At 40.4% G+C, this 23391-nt stretch overlaps 1 protein-coding gene across 1 annotated transcript in view; it reads right to left on the reverse strand.

Moving 5' to 3' along the window:
- The window catches only part of LOC117513499 (IgGFc-binding protein-like), a 51636-nt gene extending 31470 nt beyond the window's left edge, over positions 1-20166 (reverse strand). The window contains exons 1-3 of the mRNA XM_034173671.1: positions 20149-20166; positions 10087-10141; positions 7379-8599 (exon numbers count right to left, since the gene is read on the reverse strand). Of these exons, the coding sequence (XP_034029562.1) occupies positions 7379-8599; positions 10087-10141; positions 20149-20166 (1294 nt within the window). The remainder of the gene's footprint in view (positions 1-7378; positions 8600-10086; positions 10142-20148) is intronic.
- Between the last annotated feature and the right edge of the window lie 3225 nt (positions 20167-23391).

Here is a 23391-nt window from a genome sequence, read left to right on the forward strand (position 1 = left end):
CTGTGGTGCGCAGTAACGCATCATTGCACGCGTCAGGCTCGGAGCTGAACGGATCTCACCGCTGAAATATATAATCATCTTTTAACTGTGTAGGAGATATGACATGGCACTACTGTGCCAGGCTGTGATAAAACAAGTGTGTACACATGAATGTCATGTCCAAAACCGGCCCAGGAGTGTTTCACAGCGCGGACGTGGAGCCGGGACCACAGCCTGTGGTTAGAATCCTCTTACCCAACGGCTGTGTGCTGCAAAAATAAATCCCATGTGATAATCCAACCATCATGGTGCCCAGAGTTGTGTTGTGCTTGCTGAAGTGAGCCAAAACACACAACAAAAAAGAAATTAAAGTTCCCTGGAAAAGTTCTGGCTGATGCATGGGACTACTTGGCCCACTGCCAGTAAACTTTCAGCAAAGCTGTCCATTGGCAAGTGTGCGCACACGTATGGCCCTGCATGCGCTTCGTGGCTCATGCAGCATTATGCATACACACACACACACACACACACACACAGCTGAGTGATCAATTCAGCCCCACATGTGTGCGCGGGGTGCAAGCACGTGCACGTGAGGAACACAGCGCTCCCTCCGACTCTGGTCCTGTGTTTGCCATCCAGACATTTGGACATGGGGCAGCCTTCAGTGCCTTTTATGGCCGTCTGACAGCATTCTGTGTCATCTAAACTGCCATCGTGCAGGTGCGGACGAGGTAATCTGGATGCATTCTGACACTGCTGACTACTCTTTTCCTCCCGACTGCATCGGATTATGGTCATATTTGCCGTGGCGGGCATGGTTCCTGCACATTCTTGCTATGTGTGACGGGAGCTTAAGGAACATGTCGGGAAGTGACCCACAACCAGAGGAGGGAAAGGTGCGGCTTAAAAGTAAATGAACTGATTGCAATGATCAGTATGGAACGAAATATCAGAGACGTGGAAACTAGAAGAACGCGAGGAGACAGACCTCAGAGGTTACATGGAAAATAAAACAGAACAATAAAACATAACCAAAGACATACGACCAAACTACACATCCAGAACAAAATGTAAAAGCAACTGTGGACTAAGTGAGCAACGTCAAACAAACCACGACCAGACGAGGGAGAGGTGTGGCTTAAAAGTAAATGAACTGGTGAACAACAGGTGCAATGATCAATATGAAATGGGACAGCAGAGACACGTGAAAAGTAGAAAAACACAAGGTGACAGACCTCAGATTATATATGGAAAAATATGGAAACAAAATGCAAAAACAACTGTGGAACGCAAGTGTAAGTGCAGCACTGGTAAAACAGACAGACTTAAAATAAACAGGAAGACAACCAAAACACCAACTGCAACATGAACTAAACAATAATGAAAAACTAAATCCAACAACACACATAAATAAGACACATGGAACTCAAAAGGGAGACAGAATGCAAAACATGAAAAACCTAACACATAGTGACACTACAAGAGCAAAAAGACACGATGAACTTGAGACTGAGGGAATGTCACGACAACACAGACAGCAGACTGCTTACATAGACACGGGGGAGTGACAACAACGGAGTGCAAACATGCACACACATAAGGCACAGAGATGAACTACAGAAGCACACACACACGAAAGACAGACAAGGGAGGACACACACACAACAGAAAATCCAAGGAGCGTGGGTAGCAGACAATTACACCAAAACACAGGAACGACCAAATCCAAATACATACACATAACACACATAACAGACAGAGCGCACCCACAACATCACATTTGGATTAAGTCCAGCATTATTACTCACTCATGGACAGGGTTAAAATGACATCTTCAGAGTTGAATCACCATTGACATGGTCATTTATGAGAAATAAGTCCATCAGCATGCAAGGTTTCACACAGAGGACTCATTCGTCCATCTGCTGGACAGTGAAGTATTGTTGCTAGTTTCCACCCAATGCCCAGTGCTTTTCATGCATAGTGTTTGCATCATGTGAATCATGAGTCCGTGTGTACTTGTATGGCCAATTTAGTCTAAAAATGAGGCGTAGTCAGTTTCAGAGCTGGTGCATTCGTATCATCTGACACCAGAATGTGTGAATGTAAATGCACATCAGTATCCTTGACAGAAAACATCTCACTCCTATTTCAAAATCACCTGTGCCATCTGTTACGCACCTGGGCCCGGTTTCATAAAGCAATCTAATCTTTCAGTCTGCTAAACTTAGTCAACTATAGCTAGTACATTTATCCATCTAATCACCATTTCACATTGATGGTTAAACTTGTAGATTACCCATCTTACCTTAGTCAATGGTTTTCATGGCCATAACGGCCTAAAATAAGCTTAGCCTCCTCTGTACCAGGCCGAAAACTTTATCCGACTAAAAGCTTTGTGCAACGACTAATGTCAAAAAATCAGACAACTAAGTGAGTTTATTCGACTTAACAAGATTAGACTGCTTCATGACACTGGGCCCTGGACTTCAGCCCAAGCCCAGAGTGTTAACATAACCCTTTAAGAATTGAATTCAATTCAGAAATAACTGACTCTGAGACTTAAACTCTTCAGGTGTTTTGTGCAGTGGTGGGCACAGTTACGCTAATCTGCTAACCGCTAATTACCGAAGATAATGTTTTCATTATCGGATTAGCTTTTCAGATAACTTTGAAAAACATCGTCGGACCAATTATCTTCTGATAAATTTTGGTCCGATAATATTTAAATAGCTAACGTATTTTTACAGGTGAAGTAAATAAAGCTTTAACAGATAAAAACTAGGGATGGGCAACAAAGCCTTGTGAGGCTTTTGGATGTTCTTACTGATATTATCACAAATAGGTTTGATGCATCAAAGCATCAGGGACAACTGGTGTCATCTGGTGGTTTGCTGAAATTACAACAGGCAACAAAAAAACCCCTAATGAAACAGTATTGACACATCCGTAGAAATGCAACTTATTTCAACTTTGAGAATAAAATGTTACGACCCGGAGAATTCATTGTCTTACTTGACTCCCTGTGAATTGACAACTGTAATATATTTTAGATGTACATCTTCTATTTTATGGTTGTTTTTAACTGTGTACAGCACTTTGATCAACTATGGTTGTTGTAAAATGCTTTAGACATAAAACTCGATTGATTGATTGATTATTAAAGAAATTGAATATGTTTACCCAGTTGTTTTTTTGTCTATCATGTCTTTTATGTGTAGTAATTGCAGAAAGAAGGCAATTTCTCTACCTGTAGCCTAGAAACAGCCTATAGTGTAGGGTTGACGCTATCGCTGACAAACTCCACATAGATGGTGGTGTCATGATGGGAATGAGTTCAGGGTGGGGAGTGAACTTTTAGCCAATGGGCTAAATATTCACTATAGGTGGCTTGTGGAAAAGTGCTTGTTAAATCTGATATCAAAGATTTTAGCACTTACCTGTTTTGTAGCAGATAAACAGCTCTGTTCTCTGTAAACAGAGAAGAGCTGATTTAGAGAGAAACCGCTCTATCCTCTGCAGTCAGAGACAAACTAGTCACAAGATCATTGCTCCTGACCCCATACTAATTCAAGGGCAATATCACCCAAGTCATCCAGAGGCATACATTTTTAACTTATGCTTTTGTTTCTTCTAGACTACATTATTGTAATGTTCTATTTTCAGGGTTACCACAGTCCAGCATTAGGGGTCTTCAGCTGGTTCATAACGCTGCCGCCAGACTTTTGACACGTAGCAGAAGGTTTGAACATATCACACCCATTTTGGCATCTTTGCACTGGCTCCCTGTCTCTGTGAGAGCAGATTTTAAAGTTTTGCTATTGACTTATAGGGTTGTTCATGGACTGGCGCCATCTTATCTGGCTGATCTGGTGGAACTCTACGTGCCGGCCCGGGCTTTGCGGTCGCAGGATGCGGGACTTCTCTGTGTTCCCAGGGTGAAGAAGTAGTCAGCAGGTCAAAGAGCCTTTTCGTATCGTGCACCCACCCTGTGGAACAGTCTTCCTGCGACCGTGAGGCAGTCTGATTCTGTGGACATTTTTAAGTCAAGGCTCAAAACCTATTTTTGTTCTCTTTCTTATGGATAGTTTTTATTTTTATTTGTTTTATTCTTTTACGTCTGTTTTTATTTATGTATTTGAATTTTTTTAATTCATTTTTAATTATTTATTCAATTTTATGTTGATTTGTTTTATGTAAGGCGCCTTGAGATGGCTTTTGCTGTGATTTGGTGCATTATAAGCTAATTAAATTAAATTAAACTTGTGGTTAAAATTTTAACCAAACTAATTTCGGACATGCTATTTAAATTAACATCACTTCTGAAGTTTTATAATGTGAAAATATCAGCTATATGTTTTAGTTTTAAAGTACTGCAGTCATTTTGAAGGTTTTAGTGTGGACATGCCCTAGTGCATTATGGGTACAGTCACGACAGGAGAAAGACATTTGAGACGCTCTGATCAGGCTCCACATGGACAAGAGCATTAAACTCTTTGTATATTGTGCGTAAAACTCTCATGAATATATTCTCTGGGTTTATAGACGTTGTTACTTTTATTGTGTTTGTTTTAAATGTCAGAAGAAGCTCAGGTTGCTTTTCCAATATTTTCCTGTTTGCTCTACGACCTCTACTGCCATCTACTGGCCAGTAGTGCTCATGGCAATATTCGCATTAAGTATTGAGATATCCCATAAATTATAATTCTTTGCGTGCCTGAGAGTTGTTTCAGCCTCTTACTGCAGCTAAAGAAATAAAAGTATACATTTTGCTTGTATAATGTTCATTTACAATTGTCGTTGTGAATTTTGTTGTTTAACAAAAACTAAACAAAACAAAAAATTGGTACGCAAAGGATTATGAGTAAGGGGTTGAGCATCTGGGCACCAGTAGATGGCAGTGTTCTATGCATTTTGACCCCGGTTACATCAGACGGTTCAAATCACAACTTGACTTAGTTGGCTTTTGCAAATGGCTTATTTATTTATTTTTTTTTTACATATAAATAAAATGGCATATTTCACAAAAGCACATTTAAATACCAATACACGTGTCACATCACATTAATGTGTTGGTTTTTACATACAATGAATGAGTCAACCAATCAATGTTAGTGTAAGTAAGTAGTAAGTAAGTAAGCTTTATTTATAAAGCGCCTTTCACAGACCAGGGTCACAAAGCGCTGCACATGGCATACAAAAATAATCTAAAAATAACATACGAAAACAATAAAATACAATATTAGGCTAAAAAGCTAACTTAAAGAAATGCGTCTTTATTTGCCTTCTAAAAGTATCTATACAATCCAGAGAACAAAGGGCACAGGGAAGCTCATTCCAGAGGCTAGGCGCCACCACTATAAAATATCTGTCCCCGCGAGTTTTAAAACGGGTCCGAGGAACCATCAACAGGTTCTGATTGGACGACCTGAGGCTCCTGGAGGAAGCATAAGGCTGGATCAGGTCCCTGATGTACTCCGGTGCCTGTCCATGCAGAGCTCTAAAAGTCAATACCAGGATTTTGTAATGAATCCTGTAGGAGACAGGCAGCCAATGCAAAGTATTAAGAATAAGAGTAATATGGTCCCTCCTGCGGGTGCGGGTAAGCAGGCGCGCAGCAGAATTTTGCACAACCTGCAGGCGGGCCAACCCCTTCTTATTCAGACAGGTGAAGAGACTGTTACAATAATCCAAATGCGATGAGACGAACGCATGAACAATCATCTCAAGCTCTTTTAAAGTCACCATCTTACGGAGCTTAGAGATGTTCCAAATTTGGAAAAAACAGTTCTTAACCAGGTAATTTGTGTGCTGCTCCAAAGACATCCCTCCATCCAAAATGACACCCAGGTTACGCAGGCTGCTTTTGACTGTGCAGCTTAGGCTACCGAGATGCTGCTTAATTCCAGGTACAGCACTATCTGGTGCTACAATCAGAGTCTCAGTCTTATTGGAATTTAACTGCAGACTGTTCTCAGTGAGCCATTCCTTAATTTTGGCCAAACAATTTGTGAGAGAGCAGAGTTTCTGTGGCTCAGTTGTCTTAAAAGAGCAGTACAGCTGCAGATCATCGGCATACAAATGATAGGACACATCACTGAACTGCTGGATCAGCTTGCTGAGAGGAAGGAGATACACGAGAACAAAACAGGTCCCAAGACCGATCCCTGTGGCACACCCCACAGAAGATCTGCAGATTCCGACACTGCATTGCCCACCGTCACACTAAAAGTTCTACCAGTCAGGTAAGAGGTAAACCACTCTAAAACACAACCTGACATTCCAACCAAATCCCGCAATCTGTTTATCAGAATGCCATGGTCAACGGTATCAAACGCCGAAGACAGATCAAGCAGAATCAGCACAGAACATTTGCCAGTGTCAGCTGCTATCATCATGTCACTAGACACCTTCAACAGGGCTGTTTCAGTAGAATGAAACTCGCGGTACCCAGATTGAAAAGTGTCATGGATGTTGTTAGCCTGCAAAAACGATCTCAATTGAGCACAGACTACCTTTTCCAAGACTTTGGCCAAGAAAGGGGTTTTAGATATTGGCCTAAAGTTCTTGAGCTCTGTAGAATCCAATCCAGCTTTCTTTAACTGTGGTTCCACAATGGCATGTTTAAAATAACAGGGAAACACACCACTCGACAAAGATATATTAAACATTTTAGCAATGTAGGGCCCGATGGAGTCAAATACATTCACAAACAGTTTAAACGGAAGAACATCCAAAATACCAGAGGATGGCTTCATTTTATTCATGATGGTTGAGATGTCCTCTACAGTAACAGGCTCAAATGGAGGCTCATTTAGCCATAATCCCTTTTGCATCTGTCTGTGTTTGTTACCAAACTTCAGAATTAGTGCATTATTTAAAATTAAAAGATATATGTTATATTTTAACTTTGTACAAACGACAGAATTGACATTAATGGAGTTATTATATCTGTATTAATTTTATTTATAAATCACAAACCATAAGTTAGCACTACTTTATTTTCCAAAACCTCCTCCTCACAGCAACACTGCTATTGAGTAGAGAGATTTCCTGTTCCTCTCAACTGGTCCACTGCTGTAAGCTATGTAGTCAATAGGAGCTTCCAGCAGTGGGTAGGGCACTCAAAGACAAAATTGCTGACTCATTCTTTGGGTCTGTGGTTGTCTTTGACACTACCAGAAGTGATTGTGTTAAAACTCAAAATTAGCTTGTTAGTAGTTGTAAGAGTATTGGAGACAATACTAAAAGTTATTGGTTAGCTGTAGCTTCTGATAAATTTTTGGGTGGTTTATTGGTTTAGCTTTATAAAAGATAACTTCTATCATCTGCTATCAAAGCTAACTTTTTGGTTAGCTGTGCCCACCACTGGTTTTGTGTGTAGTGATATGAATCATACCTGGTTGCAAACATTGAGCTGGTGAACCATAACTTTCCGCGTACTTGAATCCGATGCTGTAGAGACCAAAGCTGGAACCAGAGCTGGTAACAGTGTATTGCTTGTTGCTAGACAGTAGTTCGATCTGTGTCCACATGAAATTAGTTCCTGCCACCTTTTGCCACTGGATGTCATGGGAAAGTTTTTCACCATTAACACGTAGCTGTGCTATCTCACTGTCCTTTGCCACAAGCATGGCCTGGTTTATAAATCCATTTAGAGCTTCAAGAGAGTAAGATGAACAGAACCGGTTTGTGGGAACGATGGTCATTAAGAAAGGGTCGTAGTTCTTGACACCATTAAAGAGCAAGAGGACCTGGATGCCATTATCTGCCTGAATGGACAGTATCTCAGGATAGCGGGACTGGATTTCTTTTACCTGTCCTTTAACTAAACTCATAACATCAGTATGCTGACCATTCTGCACTTTAACCTGGGTGTTCTGGGACGCCTGGATGTAAACACTGTCAAACTGATTCTGGAAGTTCACAGAAGAAACAATGAAGTTCGTTCCCCATCTGCTTACTGGCAGGAGCTGTTCGTAAACATGGTCACATGTAGAGAAGCGCCATGTGCAAGTGTGGCCTGAAAAAACAGCAACAGGGTGCTGCGTAGCAATTCTTGATCCAGACAAGTCACCTGTGCTCTGGAGCTGGACACTCTGATAGGGCTGCAGTTCTATGACTATGGTTGTGCCAGGCTGGTAGTTTCGACCTTCGAATATTATCTGGCTTTGTGGAAAAACCTGAACTGTGTTCTTCTCTTTTCCATTTGTCACAGAGAACTCTTTGAAGGTGCCACCGGGTGATATAGCAGGTGTGAAGATGTAATATTCAGTTCCCCATTCAGTGACAGGATACACCACAGAGGTGTCTGATGTGTACTGTTTGCAATTCAAGGATGTTACTGCTACATCTGCAGAGGCTTCAATAAACACAGTGTTGGAGGACTTCATGCTTCCAAATAACTCAACACCAGTGGGGAGATCAATGGTGACCATCTCCCCAGGTTTGAGCGATCTCTCTTGTTTGAAATTTAAGGCAGGTACTTTCACTGTCACCTCAGCACGTTGATTTAGTGCAGTGATGGATAAATGGAAGTTAGGAGTGTCGTAGTTTGGTGCGTAATTTTGCATGAAGGAAAGATAGAACTCTTGGCCTGCCCATTCAGCATGAGATGGACCTGAGAGACAAGAAGGATATCAAACAAAATTAAAACAAGTATGAATTTATATGTATTGTATAATTTATGTATTGTGCAAAATCTTAACTGTGACAAAGAAAATCATAAAGCAACTGTGTTGCAACAAAGAGCCTCTCAATATGTAAAAAGAAAAAAATTTCCACACAACTGACAAACATCTTGTTGGAATCTATATATTATAAACTACCATAAGAGCCCCTTTACACATAACATGAAGTTGGGTGAAAGAAGCAGAAACCGGTCGAAGAACAAACAAAATAGGGAACCGCGAAACATTCCACCTGCTGCTGTCAATTTTCCCACTAGTACAGAGGGAAAATTGAGATTTCCAACATTTTTTCAATGTCCCTGAAGGCAACCACAGTCACCTGGTTACTTCCAGCCAATCACAGGTTTTGGAGGGAAAATAGCTTTTGGAAGAAAAGTATATATGCTCTCTCACTTCCTCTCCTTGTCAGTTTTGTGGGAGAGGAACTGAGGACAGCTGCTGCACAAGTTAGTCTTTGCAAACAAATGTCCAAACTGTTTATAAAGTTGCTTTTTAGTAACTTACCTTTTCAATGTAACTACTTTTAGATCCAGCCTACCTAAACTTGAGGATTATAGGACTTGTCTGGAATTTATGTTGTTTTGGAATTGGTGAGCATGAATATTCTGACTTTGTCAAATGCTAAAAAATGCTACATGTGCTAATAATGCTAACATGTGGTCAAGGGCCCTAGAAAGACCTCATAGTAATGAATGATCTTTGGGTAGTCTCCATTTTGAATGCTGATGTTAGCATTAGCTAATGCTAGTATATTGATTTTATTCTTGAATCTTTTTCAGTGAATTGGAATACTTTGCTCTTGATATCAACTATATCATCTTGTATGACTTGTGTACACAGGGAATTGTTGTAATTGGAAGTTTGTATTTTATTATGAATTTGTATTACTATCATGAATTCTTATTGGGACCTGCTTATATTATACAGGCCAGGTGTCCTGATTTGGGCCTTACTATCTTCATGTTTGGTCCCCCTGATGGTGAGTTTGTGAATTACCAGGAGCCTCAAAACCTAAATGCACTGGTCTTTTCAACAGTCTGGTAGGAGGCTGAAGCAGCCTCCTTTCTTTCCTTCCACCTACTGCAAATTCTGGTTCACCACAGCCCATACTCACCCTGGTCTGGACAATTGCACTGTATTCAATTTCATCCATTTCCAATATTCAAGCTGGACATTTGCAGTGAGTGAATAGAAACTGTTGCGAAATACTGGACATAAAGTCCAGTCGGACAAAAAAAGACCTTGTGGACATTTTGATTTTTCTTGGCTCATACCTACCTGGAACAAACTGAGCTCAATTAATGTGCACATCTTCACTGTATATATTGATGGGTTGTTGTTTTTGTTTGTTCCCCTCCCTTGCAATACAATATATGGTACCATACTCATTTCATATGGCTGTCTTGTTTTCACTTACCTTTGCCCTCCAGTAGTCGTTCCTGGTCTTCTGACTCATATTTATTAGCTTCTATCTACAGGTTTTACACACACGAGCGGACAGGCGCGAACGATCATGCGGCAACAGTTTCATGCACTCACACGAACACGGTGCGAGCACCTGGAATGTGTGACACCACATCGTGCCACTGCTGTGGGGGAAAAGAAAAACCACACACCCAAAAAAAAAAAAAAAAATTTGCAACTTCTAATATTTAATCCCTCTTATCAAGCGGACAATACAGGTATGATTCTTCTGTTCCTCTGTATATGGCTCATGGTCATAGATGTAGCGGAAAGCTGTGATCAAACAACCACCATCTTCAGCTTGCATTAAGATGGGGCCCTTGAATTCCATTAAACAAAGATAAGCTCCATACAGCAAGGCCTGGTATATCTTCAGGTGTCAGAGACGACTTCTAAGCCCGGCACGGCTTGGATCTGTCAACAAACCCCCAACACTTTAAGGATTTAAGATCACCAAAAAGCATTCCACAAGGAGCCGTGAATGCTTATCAGCACTCCAGACCAGATGTGACTCAACTCCCCTCACATAAAAAAAGGCCTTCACAGAAAGACACCTTCCTCAACAAAAAGTCCTGAAAAGAGCTTTTCCACACTAAACCCAAAGGAAAACAGCTCACTGAAAGATTATCCTCAACGGGACAATCATTTCAAAGGTTTTGTGGTTGAAATCGACCCAAAATTACCAATTTTATAGCACAATTAGATAAATGCCATTTCTGACCATGGAACAAGAGCGACCCCTGTGGAACAATTTGGGAAAGGCAAGTTATGGACATCCTGCAAACTTCAATCGTCTGACTACATTTTAAAAGGAAAATTCATTGTTGTTGTGACAAAAGAAGAAAAGTAAACATGTCACTGTTTTCTTTATGCATGCATGAAAGTTTTATATTTGATGTGTTGTACTTTGCTCATTGGGAAATGTTTACTTAATGCGTTCTCTCTCTCTCTCTCTCTCTCTCTCTCTCTCTCTATATGTGTGTATATGTGTGTGTATATATGTGTGTGTATATGTATATGTGTATATATGTGTATGTATATATGTGTGTGTATATGTATATGTGTATATATATGTGTATATATATGTATATGTATGTGTACGTGTGTGGTTTAAAATTCCAGGTAAACCAGTTACAAGATTTATTCTGCAGGACTTGGTTTGGTTTCAAAGCAGAATGTTGGAACCTCGCTGATTTATATATAAAAACTAGACAAAGGAACTCCAGAAACTACGTTACCCAGAGTTCTTGGGGGTGGAGCTTATTAACCCTTTTAAAAGAGCTTGTGCCCGGGAACTCGCGCTCTTGTCTTCTCAGACTCTTACGCTTTCTCTTACTTAATCTCTTTTTATCCTTTGGGTTTAACGACGCACCTCGCCATCCAGATATTTATGACCCTTTGTCTGAAGCCAAGTGCTACTTAAGTCATTCTTGCTGGCGGACCGACAAGAATTTACTTTATTTTTCGACAGATAACTTTTGCAACCTTTGTCAAGTTAAATGCGCTGGACGCAATTAACTTCCTTTTTCAAATTAAGACCCTTTTTCTTCTTAATACTCCAAATTCCTTTACGAACCTTTTCTTCTAAAGTCAACTCTTTTTGCATTGAATTCTGATTCAACCAAGCTTCCAAAAGACTACGACGAAAGACGAATTTTTGATAGAGAATAAAGACGCTCAAACTTTTATTCTGACGAGCCATACGCCAGAACGCTGCAGAAGAAAAACATCCAGGTCAGGTGAGACATCCCAAAGCGACTTGAACTGCCACCGCGAAATCACAGCAATAAAAGAATTCATCCCCGCCACTGATGAGACCGAGCGGGTCGGACCGGCAGAGCCTTTGTCAAGGTCCCTGACGAAGCTGTGTGGTGGACAGTGTCGACTGAACTAGACAATTCCAGCATCAGACCTCACGAAGACGGCGCAAAGTAAGACCAGGCTATGTTGTCAAATAAACTGAGTGGCTTTATTTAACTCTATTCAAAATCATTAACGCTCTCTCTGGTTAACAAATAACAAAGTAAACTACCTGTTACATTAGGACAAATTTTACTCCAAAACTCCCGCTACGAAACAAAATGATCAGAACATCGTATAATTATTGCTAATTGAATGTCGTCATAATTACATTGCTCACTGTGATATGTCCTGTTATTTAACTCCTGCCAGGGTTAAATATCTTAAACTTGTGAAGTTGTCTGTGATTTTTGTATGGTTTTATAGAGGGTGTCGGATCTGACTTGCGGAGCTTACTCCTTTAAAAACTTGAGACTGATTAATTAACGAATAAGGACCTATCCTTTGAAATAGGTGGTGCCCCTGAGGTAAAATTATCCACAAGTGATAATTTTCCATATTCCAAAATATTATAATATTCATCCTGTAGCCTTTTCTCTCTACAGTATATTGGTGCAAGCCCATGTGAGGCGCGCTTATCAGGGCTGAAAATCTGAGTCATGCAGAAAATACAGTCAATTAAGTTGGAAGCGTATAGAGCAACTTAATCTGTCTTTATTCAACTGTGTGCATGTGTGAGAGAAAAAGAAACAAAGAAAGCGCTGTTATTTTCACATGAGATATTCATGTTAATGTGAGGCCTCGGTGACAGTTAAATTCTGCGAGTTTCCAGATTTAAAGTGGTCACCCGGATACATATTGCGAGATTCCAATTATTGTAATCACTGTATTCGTGACTCCAAGGGACTAGTTAAATTAGCTACTTAACCAGTCACAAAAGTTGTGAGTCAGTCAGCATGTTGTGCTCTGATTGTCCAGCCACAGCTTGCTGAGCTGAGATTCTGATGTTACACTGAGCCTATAGTCCAGAAGAATCGCCAGTGGTTGCTTCCCTAATTCAGGAGACGTCCCGATCAAAAGCTTGTTTGAAAGAAAAGGGAGGGGGACCGCCGTGTCCACCATCTTGTATTTTAAAAGTGCTGTGTTCTTCCAAAGGACCGCCGAGTCCGCCATTTTGTGAAGAAAAACAAGCACGTTTTTAAGAATTTATTGTTGAGTGGAAACGTTTGAAGAGGTGGCGCTGTCTGCTTCAAACCCCCTCTGTGTGCGAAACATGTCACGACGCGCCGACGTCAACAGCTTGACGCACTGCCGTCAAACTGCGCTACGTCACACGCGCGACGTAAACAATCGCCATCTTAGTACGCCAGCTCTGAACGGCTTAGCGGCCTACGAGCGGTGTTGAAAATCATAAACGATTTGTTTTCATTAAGCATTACTTGGTGAACCAAGCTGCTTCTAACGGTCACTAACTTTACTTTACTTTACTGATGGCAGCTATATCTGGGATCAACATCGGGGAAGGTTGGTGTGTGGCGACCGGATTTGTGGTGGTGGAGACCACGAGTGGGAATTGCTTTACAATTAACAGTGGCCTGTACTGAGCTACAGGAGTTAATATGGCACCAACCAGGAAGACAGAGAAATTAGAGGAAGACTTGGAGGAGATAAAGACCTCATTGAATAGTATTTCAAAAGACATGTCCAATTTAGACAAGTTGATTAAGGAGCTCCAAAATTTTGTTAAAGAAAAGGACAAGATTATTAAGAAACTTGAGCAACGGGTGGATGAACTTGAACAATATACTAAAAAAGATGTTATAACTGGTTTGGAAACAAAACATCGGTCGTACGCAAGGGTGGTGGATTCTGGTGGAGCCAGTGGGGAGGATGCACCACCTGAAGAACTACACACACTAGAACAGCAAGTTACAAATTTTTTAAATCAAAAAGGTGTTGTCATACATCAAGACACTATTTCAGAATTCCATCCAAAGACAGTAAAAATAAACTACCAAATATAATACGATTTATAAGCAGAAAATACAAAAATGAATTATTAAGACAGGCAAAGAATCTGAAAGGAACAAATGTGTGTGTATGTGTGTATATATATATATATATATATATATATATATATATATGTATGTATGTATATATATATATAATATAAATGAGCATCTAATGAAAAAAAAATGCAGATATTGCCAGGGAAGCAAGACTATTAAAAAACATTGTTGCTACATGGGTCTGGAACTGTACGGTTTGGATTAGAGTGAAAAGAACAAAGGGTATACAAATCAGAGACATGGAGGACCTTACAAAGTACAGACTTGAGTAGACAAATGAATGTCAGTATGACCAACAAAAAATGAGATTAAACATGGAAACAGATGATAAAATATGACAGACACCAATATTGATGAAAGTATATTTGACTTGACTACAATTGGTTGAGTACTATACGGAAAAACAGTTAAATAGTGAAAAAATTACTGAAGATACCCTGTCACTCATACATATAAACATTCGAAGCTTGTACTGTAAAATGTCAAAAATAAGATTTAAACCAGTTTAAAAAATAGATTCAGCATTGTTGCAATCACAGAATCTTGGCTTAAATGATCTCATGGCTGATGGTCAAATGGAGGGATATGTTATATTTTGTAAATAGAAGAGAGAAAAAAAAGGCAGAGGTATTGCTTTGTACATAAAAACAGATCTGACATGTAAAATTGTAGAAGAAATGACAATTATAGATGTCATAGAAATTGACAGTGGAAATTGTACATGAAACATCTAAAAATATTCTAATCAGTTGTGTATACAGAGCACCAGACTCTTGTGTTGTGAAATTTACAGATAAAATAATAGAATTATTCCCTCAAATCAAAAACAAAACGCTCTTTGTGTGGAGACTTTAATGTTAACGTGGAAAGCTCCAGTTGCCAAAGAGTAAGTGATTTTGTGAATTCAATGAATAGCTTGGGTTTATTCCCCTTGATAACAAAACCAACCAGAATTACATCACAAAGTGCAACTGTAATTGACAACATATTCACAAATAGAACAGATGAAATTAAGAATGGAATATTGTTGACAGATCTCAGTGATCATTTACCAGTTTTTTCAATATTTAAATATAAAAATAGGTACAAAAAACTGCTATAAACTTTAAAAGAGAAGTCATTAAAAGCCTTAGACATTAAATTATGATCTTAAAAATCAAAATTGGGAAGAGGTTTGTCGGTGACGTTAATGTAGCATATAGCTCATTCATGAAAATACTGATGAAATCATATAATAAAAATTGTAAATTAATAAACTAGTAAAAGAGTAAATAAACCATGGCTGACCAAGGGAATAAAAAACCCTTGTGTAAAGAAACTAAGTGCTTTTTAAAAATGCAAACAAAGGAAATAGAACACAGATAGAAAAAAATATAAAAATAAACTATTAACAATAATTAGGAAAGAAAAGATTATTATAGTGAACAATTGAATAAGAGTAAAGTTAATATGAGGGCAACATGGGGAATTATAAAAAGTGTGACGGAGTGAAATCAACTTTTCTGAATGACCTTGTCAAGGAAAATAGAGATAAATGATATAAAAGAAGTTGTAAATGAGTTTAATGATTATTTCTCAAAGGTGGGATCAAATCTTGTGGGAAATAAACCAATAGAAGAGAAATTAAATACAACTGTAAATACGGTCAATAGTATTTTCCTTGACAATGTGGAAAAAGATGAAATAAGGAATATTGTAAAAACTGTAAGCAAAAGATCAACTGACTATGAAGACTTAGACATGATGACTGTAAAAAGTATAATAGAAACTGTTACTGAACCATTCACTTACATTTGTAATCTGTCTCTGTCAACAGGAATTTTCCCAGACGAAATGAAAATTGCCAAGGTAGTCCCATTATATAAAAATGGAGACAAACATAACATTTCAAATTATAGGCCAGTGTCATTGCTTCCACAGTTTTCTAAAATTATGGAAAAGGTTTTTGTGACAAGGTTGGATAAATTTATTGAGAAACATATTTTAAATAATGCTCAGTATGGATTTAGAACAAAACATTCGACAGCTATGGCAATTATGGAATTAACAGAACATATCAACAGCAATAGATAAGGATTATATGGTAAATGTTTTTATTGACTTGAAAAAAACTTTTGATATTGATCATTCAAGATTGCTTCACAAGTTACAATATGGAATAAGAGGGATTGCACATCAGTGGGTAAAAAGCTACTTAGAAAATAGAAAAGTTTGTTCAGATAAATAATACTAAATCAGAATTGTGTAATGTGTGGAGTACCACAAGGGTCGGTACTTGGACCCAAACTGTTTATTTTGTTATCAATGATTTTGTGAATATATCTAATATACTTGGTGGTATTTTATTTGCTGACGATACATTATTTTACTCTGTATCAGATATACAGGAAGTAGCACAAGTGATAAATACAGAGTTGGAAAAAGTGAAATATTGGTTTGATATAAACAGATTGTCACTTAATCTTAATATAACAAATGTCATATTGTTTAATGACAGTTAAAAAAAAATGTCATTAAAAATAGATGGACTGGACATTCAAAGGGTAAAAGAAACGACATTTTTAGGAGTTATGATTGAAGATTTTACATGGAAGTCACACATAAATTACATAAAAGGAAAGATAGCGAAAGCCATTGCTGTTTTGCATAAAGTTAAATATTAAATAGTTATGGATTATTAACATTGTACAATTCATTGATTGTTCCATATTTGACTTATTGTGTAGAAATCTGGGGATCAACATGTACAACTTATACACAACCTTTATTTATTTTGCAGAAAAGAGCTTTAAAAGTGATTGGCAACAGTCGATTTAGAGATCCATCTAATCCATTGTTTAAGTATAGGGTACTTAAATTGGTACTCACCCCAATAGAGCGCTTCGCTCTCAGACTGCAGGCTTACTTGTAGTTCCTAGGGTTTGTAAGAGTAGAATGGGAGGCAGAGCCTTCAGCTTTCAGGCTCCTCTCCTGTGGAACCAGCTCCCAAGTCAGATCAGGGAGACAGACACCCTCTCTACTTTTAACATTAGGCTTAAAACTTTCCTTTTTGCTAAAGCTTATAGTTAGGGCTGGATCAGGTGACCCTGAACCATCCCTTAGTTATGCTGCTATAGACGTAGACTGCTGGGGGGTTCCCATGATGCACTGTTTCTTTCTCTTTTTGCTCTGTATGCACCACTCTGCATTTAATCATTAGTGATCGATCTCTGCTCCCCTCCACAGCATGTCTTTTTCCTGGTTCTCTCCCTCAGCCCCAACCAGTCCCAGCAGAAGACTGCCCCTCCCTGAGCCTGGTTCTGCTGGAGGTTTCTTCCTGTTAAAAGGGAGTTTTTCCTTCCCACTGTAGCCAAGTGCTTGCTCACAGGGGGTCGTTTTGACCGTTGGGGTTTTACATAATTATTGTATGGCCTTGCCTTACAATATAAAGCGCCTTGGGGCAACTGTTTGTTGTGATTTGGCGCTATATAAAAAAATTGATTGATTGATTGATTTGAAATTACTACAAATGTACCAAGCAAGTAACAATACCTTACCAATAAACATTCAAAATATGTTTGAAAAAAGAGTAAGTTATAATTTGAAGGGCACAGAAGTCTTTAAAAAACCAAGATAAAGGAACGGAGTATTGCAGTGAATGGTGTAAAATTATGGAACAACCTCAAAGAATCAAGGTCACTTAAATTATTTAAAAAACGTATTAAACTTGATTGATTTCATAAGTATGAAACTATGAAATAAGTCAGTGGGCTGTGACAAAGCCAAAAATGTAATTTGTTAATGTTTAGAATGTTTGAAGTTTAAAATGTAATCTATTAGGGATGTAGTCTTTTAAATAATGGTTAAAATTAGGAAAGAAGTCGTTGGCATGTGACAGTCATAGAAATGCAATGATGTCGATTGATGATGCTTTACAAGATTGTATTGTAAAAAAGGGGCAGAATATATGACTTGTTCTTCCAAACAGCTCCTTTTCGTTCAATGGTTTGTAATGTTTTAATTTTGCTTTACTGTTTTTCTTGTAAATGAATGAAATAAATCCTCAATTAAAAAAAAAAAAAAAAAAAACTGCACAAAACCTGCATGTTAATCAGTCCGTATAATTTCGTTCAATCGATTTCCGCTGTCGGCGCGACAGTACGGGCCTGCTAACAGAGCGCTAATGCGCACTAGCTTCTACAGCCGTGCTAACGGTCCCTTAACTCGGATTGAACACTCATCAGCCATCGGAAAGCCGGAGGCAATAGCGTGCTAACAGGCCATTAGCCGCTCTCAAACGCCGAGGCTCCGATCATTGAATTAATCCAGGTGCTAACCACCGCAGCTAAGCGCCTGACCAGTTAGCCTAGCTTCCGCTAACAACATAACAACATGCTACAGTGACCGGATAGTCCGCCGACTGCTGGTAACTAGCCTGTACTGCATGTAAATTTCCAGCGACTTAACTTTTTCCTACCACTTAAAAGAATAACTACCATTAACTGAAACATTTATTATCAAGTCTTATCTTGCATAATTTTTTTTTTAACTCTTTTGATGTCGCTTTTCCAATTCTAATTGGAAAAATTAATCTTTTATTCTACTGTCTGGATACTAACCAAGTGTACGCACTTATATTTTTAATCTCGTTTTCACAACTAACTAATGAACTTTACAGTTTCAATCCTATTTAATTAGGATTAACCAGGAGATCATTTAATAACAAAGAAAATTTTATTGTTTATAATACTCCAACCTCACTAAAAGAACACCTCCTTCAGGAGTTTTTTTTTTTTTTTTTTAAGCGAAAGCGCTGACGCTTTACCGAAGTGTAACCCATAGCAGTTCTAAACAGAGAACATTGGTGTTACATCACAGTAACTAAACAAAGAAAAGTTCAACTTGTGTGTAACGAATAACACTCAACAATTTCCTCTTTTTGAATTCTCCACTGCTGATTTCACCTGCAGTTAACTCCCTAATCCCTTTCACACTTCTGCAGCTGGATCATCTGTAAATATTTTTATTGTCGCTCATCTTATTTTGTTGTCAATTCTTTGTTTTGTTTCTGGTGGACGCGATCTAACCACCATCCCAGAAAGCCAACATGGCCACGCCCAGTGACAACAAATCAAGAACTTCTACCGACCTGGAAAGCCAAGGTCGTAGCGACTCAGGTGAGCTTTTAGAAGAGGTCTTATCCGACCTGACTGCTGAAATATTGCCTGGCTACTTGCACGACATGCAACAAGCCACGCGCGAAAGCATGGTTGCTCAGATGTCTGAGCTCATCAGACATTAGCAGCAACTGTGGACAAGAAAAACCTGGCTACAGTGCTTGGCAAGCTAGCCATTGCCACAGCCCTGAAGCTCAAACGCTGAATCACTCATGGACAAATCAGTCCTTTCTCTAAAAAGGCAGAAAGAACAAAGTATTGAATTGCGTGAGGAGAATAAACTCCTGAGATGGCAATTGGAAGAAAAACCGTCCTTGACCCTTGCTGAAGAAAAGTTGGAAGACCTACAGGCTTCCCCAGATCAGCCCAATGAATCAGATACCGCATCTGATCCTGGAACTAAAGACCAAACCTTACTCCTGAAAGAAACTCTTCAGGAACGTGACGATGAAATTAAAGAGTTACAGACTGAACTTAGCTCCGCGTATCAAGAACAAGGAGAAGCTCATGATTTACTCCAACAGGTGTATGGTGAGCTTAAAACACTAGTCATGCTGGAAAGCATGAAGACATTTTGGAGTCTGAAAAGCTGAAGACTCGCGAGGTGCTGAGACGTCTGACAGACACAGATAGAACAAAATGAGCGCCTCAATGCGGAAATGCAATCATTAAAGCGCGAATGACAAACTCCCCACCACTGGGAGACCCTGAACAAAAGGTCATGTGGAAAAGCAGAACGCAAACATTCACCACGACAGACCACAAGGAAGTGCGCCCTGAACCCCTGTCAGGACCCATGCCGTATCCTCAGGAGTCCCAAGCTCCTTATCATGGGTATCGAGAGACGCCGCCTCTCCTTCACCCTCAGATGCGTCCTACCACAGTCCTTAATGACAGAACTGGACAAGATTGCACGGCTTATTAACTGTTTTAAGCAAACTCCAGGAGGCTCCCCTGACACATGCGTATTTAAACGATATACGCTATTACCTCAGGGATTTCACTCATGCTACCGGTGAACATTACATGTACCTCATCAAGCTGACTTCCAGCCGCGAAGTCAGCCGGTTCGTTGAGCGTCAACCCGCGGAGGTACGACGAGACTTTGCTAAACTTACCTCAGCATTAGAAAAAGAATATTCGGATCACTCCGTTCGGACAGGCCTAGCCGCCGCTATGGCCGTCAAACAAGGCAGGCGCGAACCGCCCCAACAATATTACAACAGGCTTCTCTGTACCTATTTCGGCACCAGGTATGGAAGAGGACCTTAATTTTAAAACCTTGTTCCTTGAACCTCCACCCTAACACGAGTCATCATCTGGGAATCCTAGGAGATCCCAATGAGGCTCCCATACAGTACCTGCGTGACCTTGCTACGAAACGATTCACTAAACAAATTGAGAGAGGGTAAATCTGAGGACAAAATGATCCTTAGCCTTGAAGCACCTAGGCCTACCCTCGAGCTTGAAGGTACCTCCAGGGGGTCATTTAAGTCTCATGCTGGCTTTGCCACTACCTCCCCTCGACAGATGAAACCATCTGTCAAGAGCCGACCCAAGGACCGAGGTGGACCACGAGCAAAACCGCAGTGGTCTCCACAAAACCAAAGTGACTTCGGAACCAGAGAGGGCTCCGAAACTGCTGAAAATCGGGGAATAAGTTCAAACCCAGACAGTGGGAGAAGCCCACCACATGGGGAGATCACCCCAATGACAGACATGAGTACCCAGGTGACCGATCCCAAGGATGGCAGGGTTCCAGACACCCACATCAGGGACCACCTAGACGCAATAATAAGAGGACTTGGAACTGAGACTCCTGAGAAAGAGACCCGTCCAAGCCCTCAGATAAGTATGTGGACTCAAGCCTCCAAGAAATCCGGAAGATCATGAAAGGCCTCCTCCAGGAATTTGAGGACGAAAAGGCCAAAAAGAAAGCTAAGGTGCTGTGTGTAAACCGCATAGCTCCAACCACCCGCCCGGTGTCTTCACAAACTCTGCCATAGGCGTCAGAGGAAGACCTATACCGGTGTGTAGACAACCCGTTAGCATCACCATCTCAGGATCCACATCCTGAGACACTGTACCTTTCAGATGGGGATCAAGAACCAGGAGAGACCAAGTCTGGTCCTCCCAGTGCCATCTTGGTAGTCCAGGTTGATCAGGACCAGAGATCATGCGCTGATCCAGCATCCGTTATAACTGGACAACCACCCATACGGAAATTCTTAGGCAACCTCTCTGAGAAGGGGATTGCAAAGAAATTCTACTTGTCCCTAATCCTGAAAAACTCACTAAGACATGAGGCTCTTCTGGACACCGCTGTCGATGTCACCTTGATGACTACCTCACTGTTTAAACAACTGCAGGTAGCAGCACGGCAGGCCAACAGAAGCCTCAAACTATCGCCGTGTTCGTTGGAGATCCAGCCCTACACGAACAACCCGGCAACTTTGTCCTCAATGGCTCTGGTCAACATCACTGTTGGACCCATGAGTCTGGTACACCCCGTGTACATATCCGCACTTGACACCATTCCCTTCCTCATAGGGAAAGATTTTCCAATGTGATGTCCAAACCATCTCGATCTCGCCTCTCTGACTTTGTCTCCAAACCGTCCCACCTGAGCTGTCTCTCTATGTTCATTCCTAATCTTGTCCATTCTTGTCACTCCCAAAGAGAATCTCAACATCTTCAGCTCTGCCACCTCCAGCTCTGCCTCCTGTCTTTTTGTTAGTGCCACTGTCTCTAAATTCTTGGGTCACAAATCACTCCTGCCACCTTTCTCCACCCTGCCTGCACTCTCTTCTTCACCTCTCTACCACACTCTCCATTACTTTGAACAGTTGACCCCAAATATTTAAACTCATCTACTTTCACCACTTCTACTCCTTGTAACTGCACTATTCCACTGGGCTCCCTCTCGTTCACACACATGTACTCAATCTTGCTTCTACTGACTTTCATTCCCCTTCTCTCCAAAGCATATCTCCACTTCTCCAGACTAGACTCAACTTGCTCTCTACTCTCACTACAGATCACAATGTCATCTGCAAACATCATAGTCCATGGGGACTCCTGTCTGATCTCATCTGTCAACCTGTCCATCACCACTGCAAACAAGAAAGGACTCAGAGCTGATCCTTGGTGTAATCCCACCTCCACCTTGAATGAGTCTGTCATTCCGACTGTGCATCTCACCGCTGTCACACTATTCTTGTACATGTCCTGCACTACCCTAACATACTTCTCTGCCACTCCAGACTTCCTCATACAATGCCACAACTCTTCTCTTGGCACCCTATCATAAGCTTTTTCTAAGTCCATAAACACACAATGTAACTCTTTCTGTCCTTCTCTGTACTTTTCCAACAGTATTCTCAGAGCAAACATTGCGTCTGTAGTGCTCTTTCTCGGCATGAAACCATATTGCTACTCACAGATCTTCACCTGTTTTCTAAGCCTAGCTTCTACTACTTTCCCATAACTTCATGCTGTGGCTGATCAGCTTTATGCCTCTGTAGTTACTGCAGCTCTGCACATCACCCTTGTTCTTGAAAATAGGAACCAGCAAACTTCGTCTCCACTCCTCAGGTATCCTCTCACTTTCCAAGATTTTATTAAACAATCTGGTTAGAAACTCTACTGCCATCTCTCCTAGACATTTCCATGCCTCCATTGGAATGTCATCTGGACCAACTGCCTTTCCACTCTTCATCCTCTTCATAGCAGCCCTCACTTCTTCCTTGCTAATCTTTTACTTCCTGATTTACTCTTGCCACATCATCCAGCCTTTTCTCTCGCTCATTTTCTTTATTCATCAACTCTTCAAAATATTCCCTCCACCTTCTCAGCACACACTCCTCACTTGTCAGCACATTACCATATGCATCTTTTACCCCCCTAACCTGCTGCACATCTTTTCCAGCTCTGTCCCTTTGTCTGGTCAATCGGTACAAGTCCTTTTCTCCTTCCTTACTATTCAACTTCTTGTACAGCTCGCAATATGCCTTTTCCTTTGCTTTTTCCACTTCTCTTCTCACCTTACACCGCATCTCCTTGTACTCCTGTCTACTTTATTCATGTCTCCGACTATCCCAAAAATTTTTCACCAACCTCTTTCTCCTTATGCTTTCGTGGACCTCTTCATTCCACCACCACGTCTCCTTGTCTTCCTTCCACTGTCCAGATGTCATACCCAGTACTGCCCTAGCTGTCTCCCTCACCACATCT

The sequence above is a fragment of the Thalassophryne amazonica genome, chromosome 7, assembly GCF_902500255.1.
Source record: "Thalassophryne amazonica chromosome 7, fThaAma1.1, whole genome shotgun sequence".
Taxonomy (NCBI): Eukaryota; Metazoa; Chordata; class Actinopteri; order Batrachoidiformes; family Batrachoididae; genus Thalassophryne; species Thalassophryne amazonica.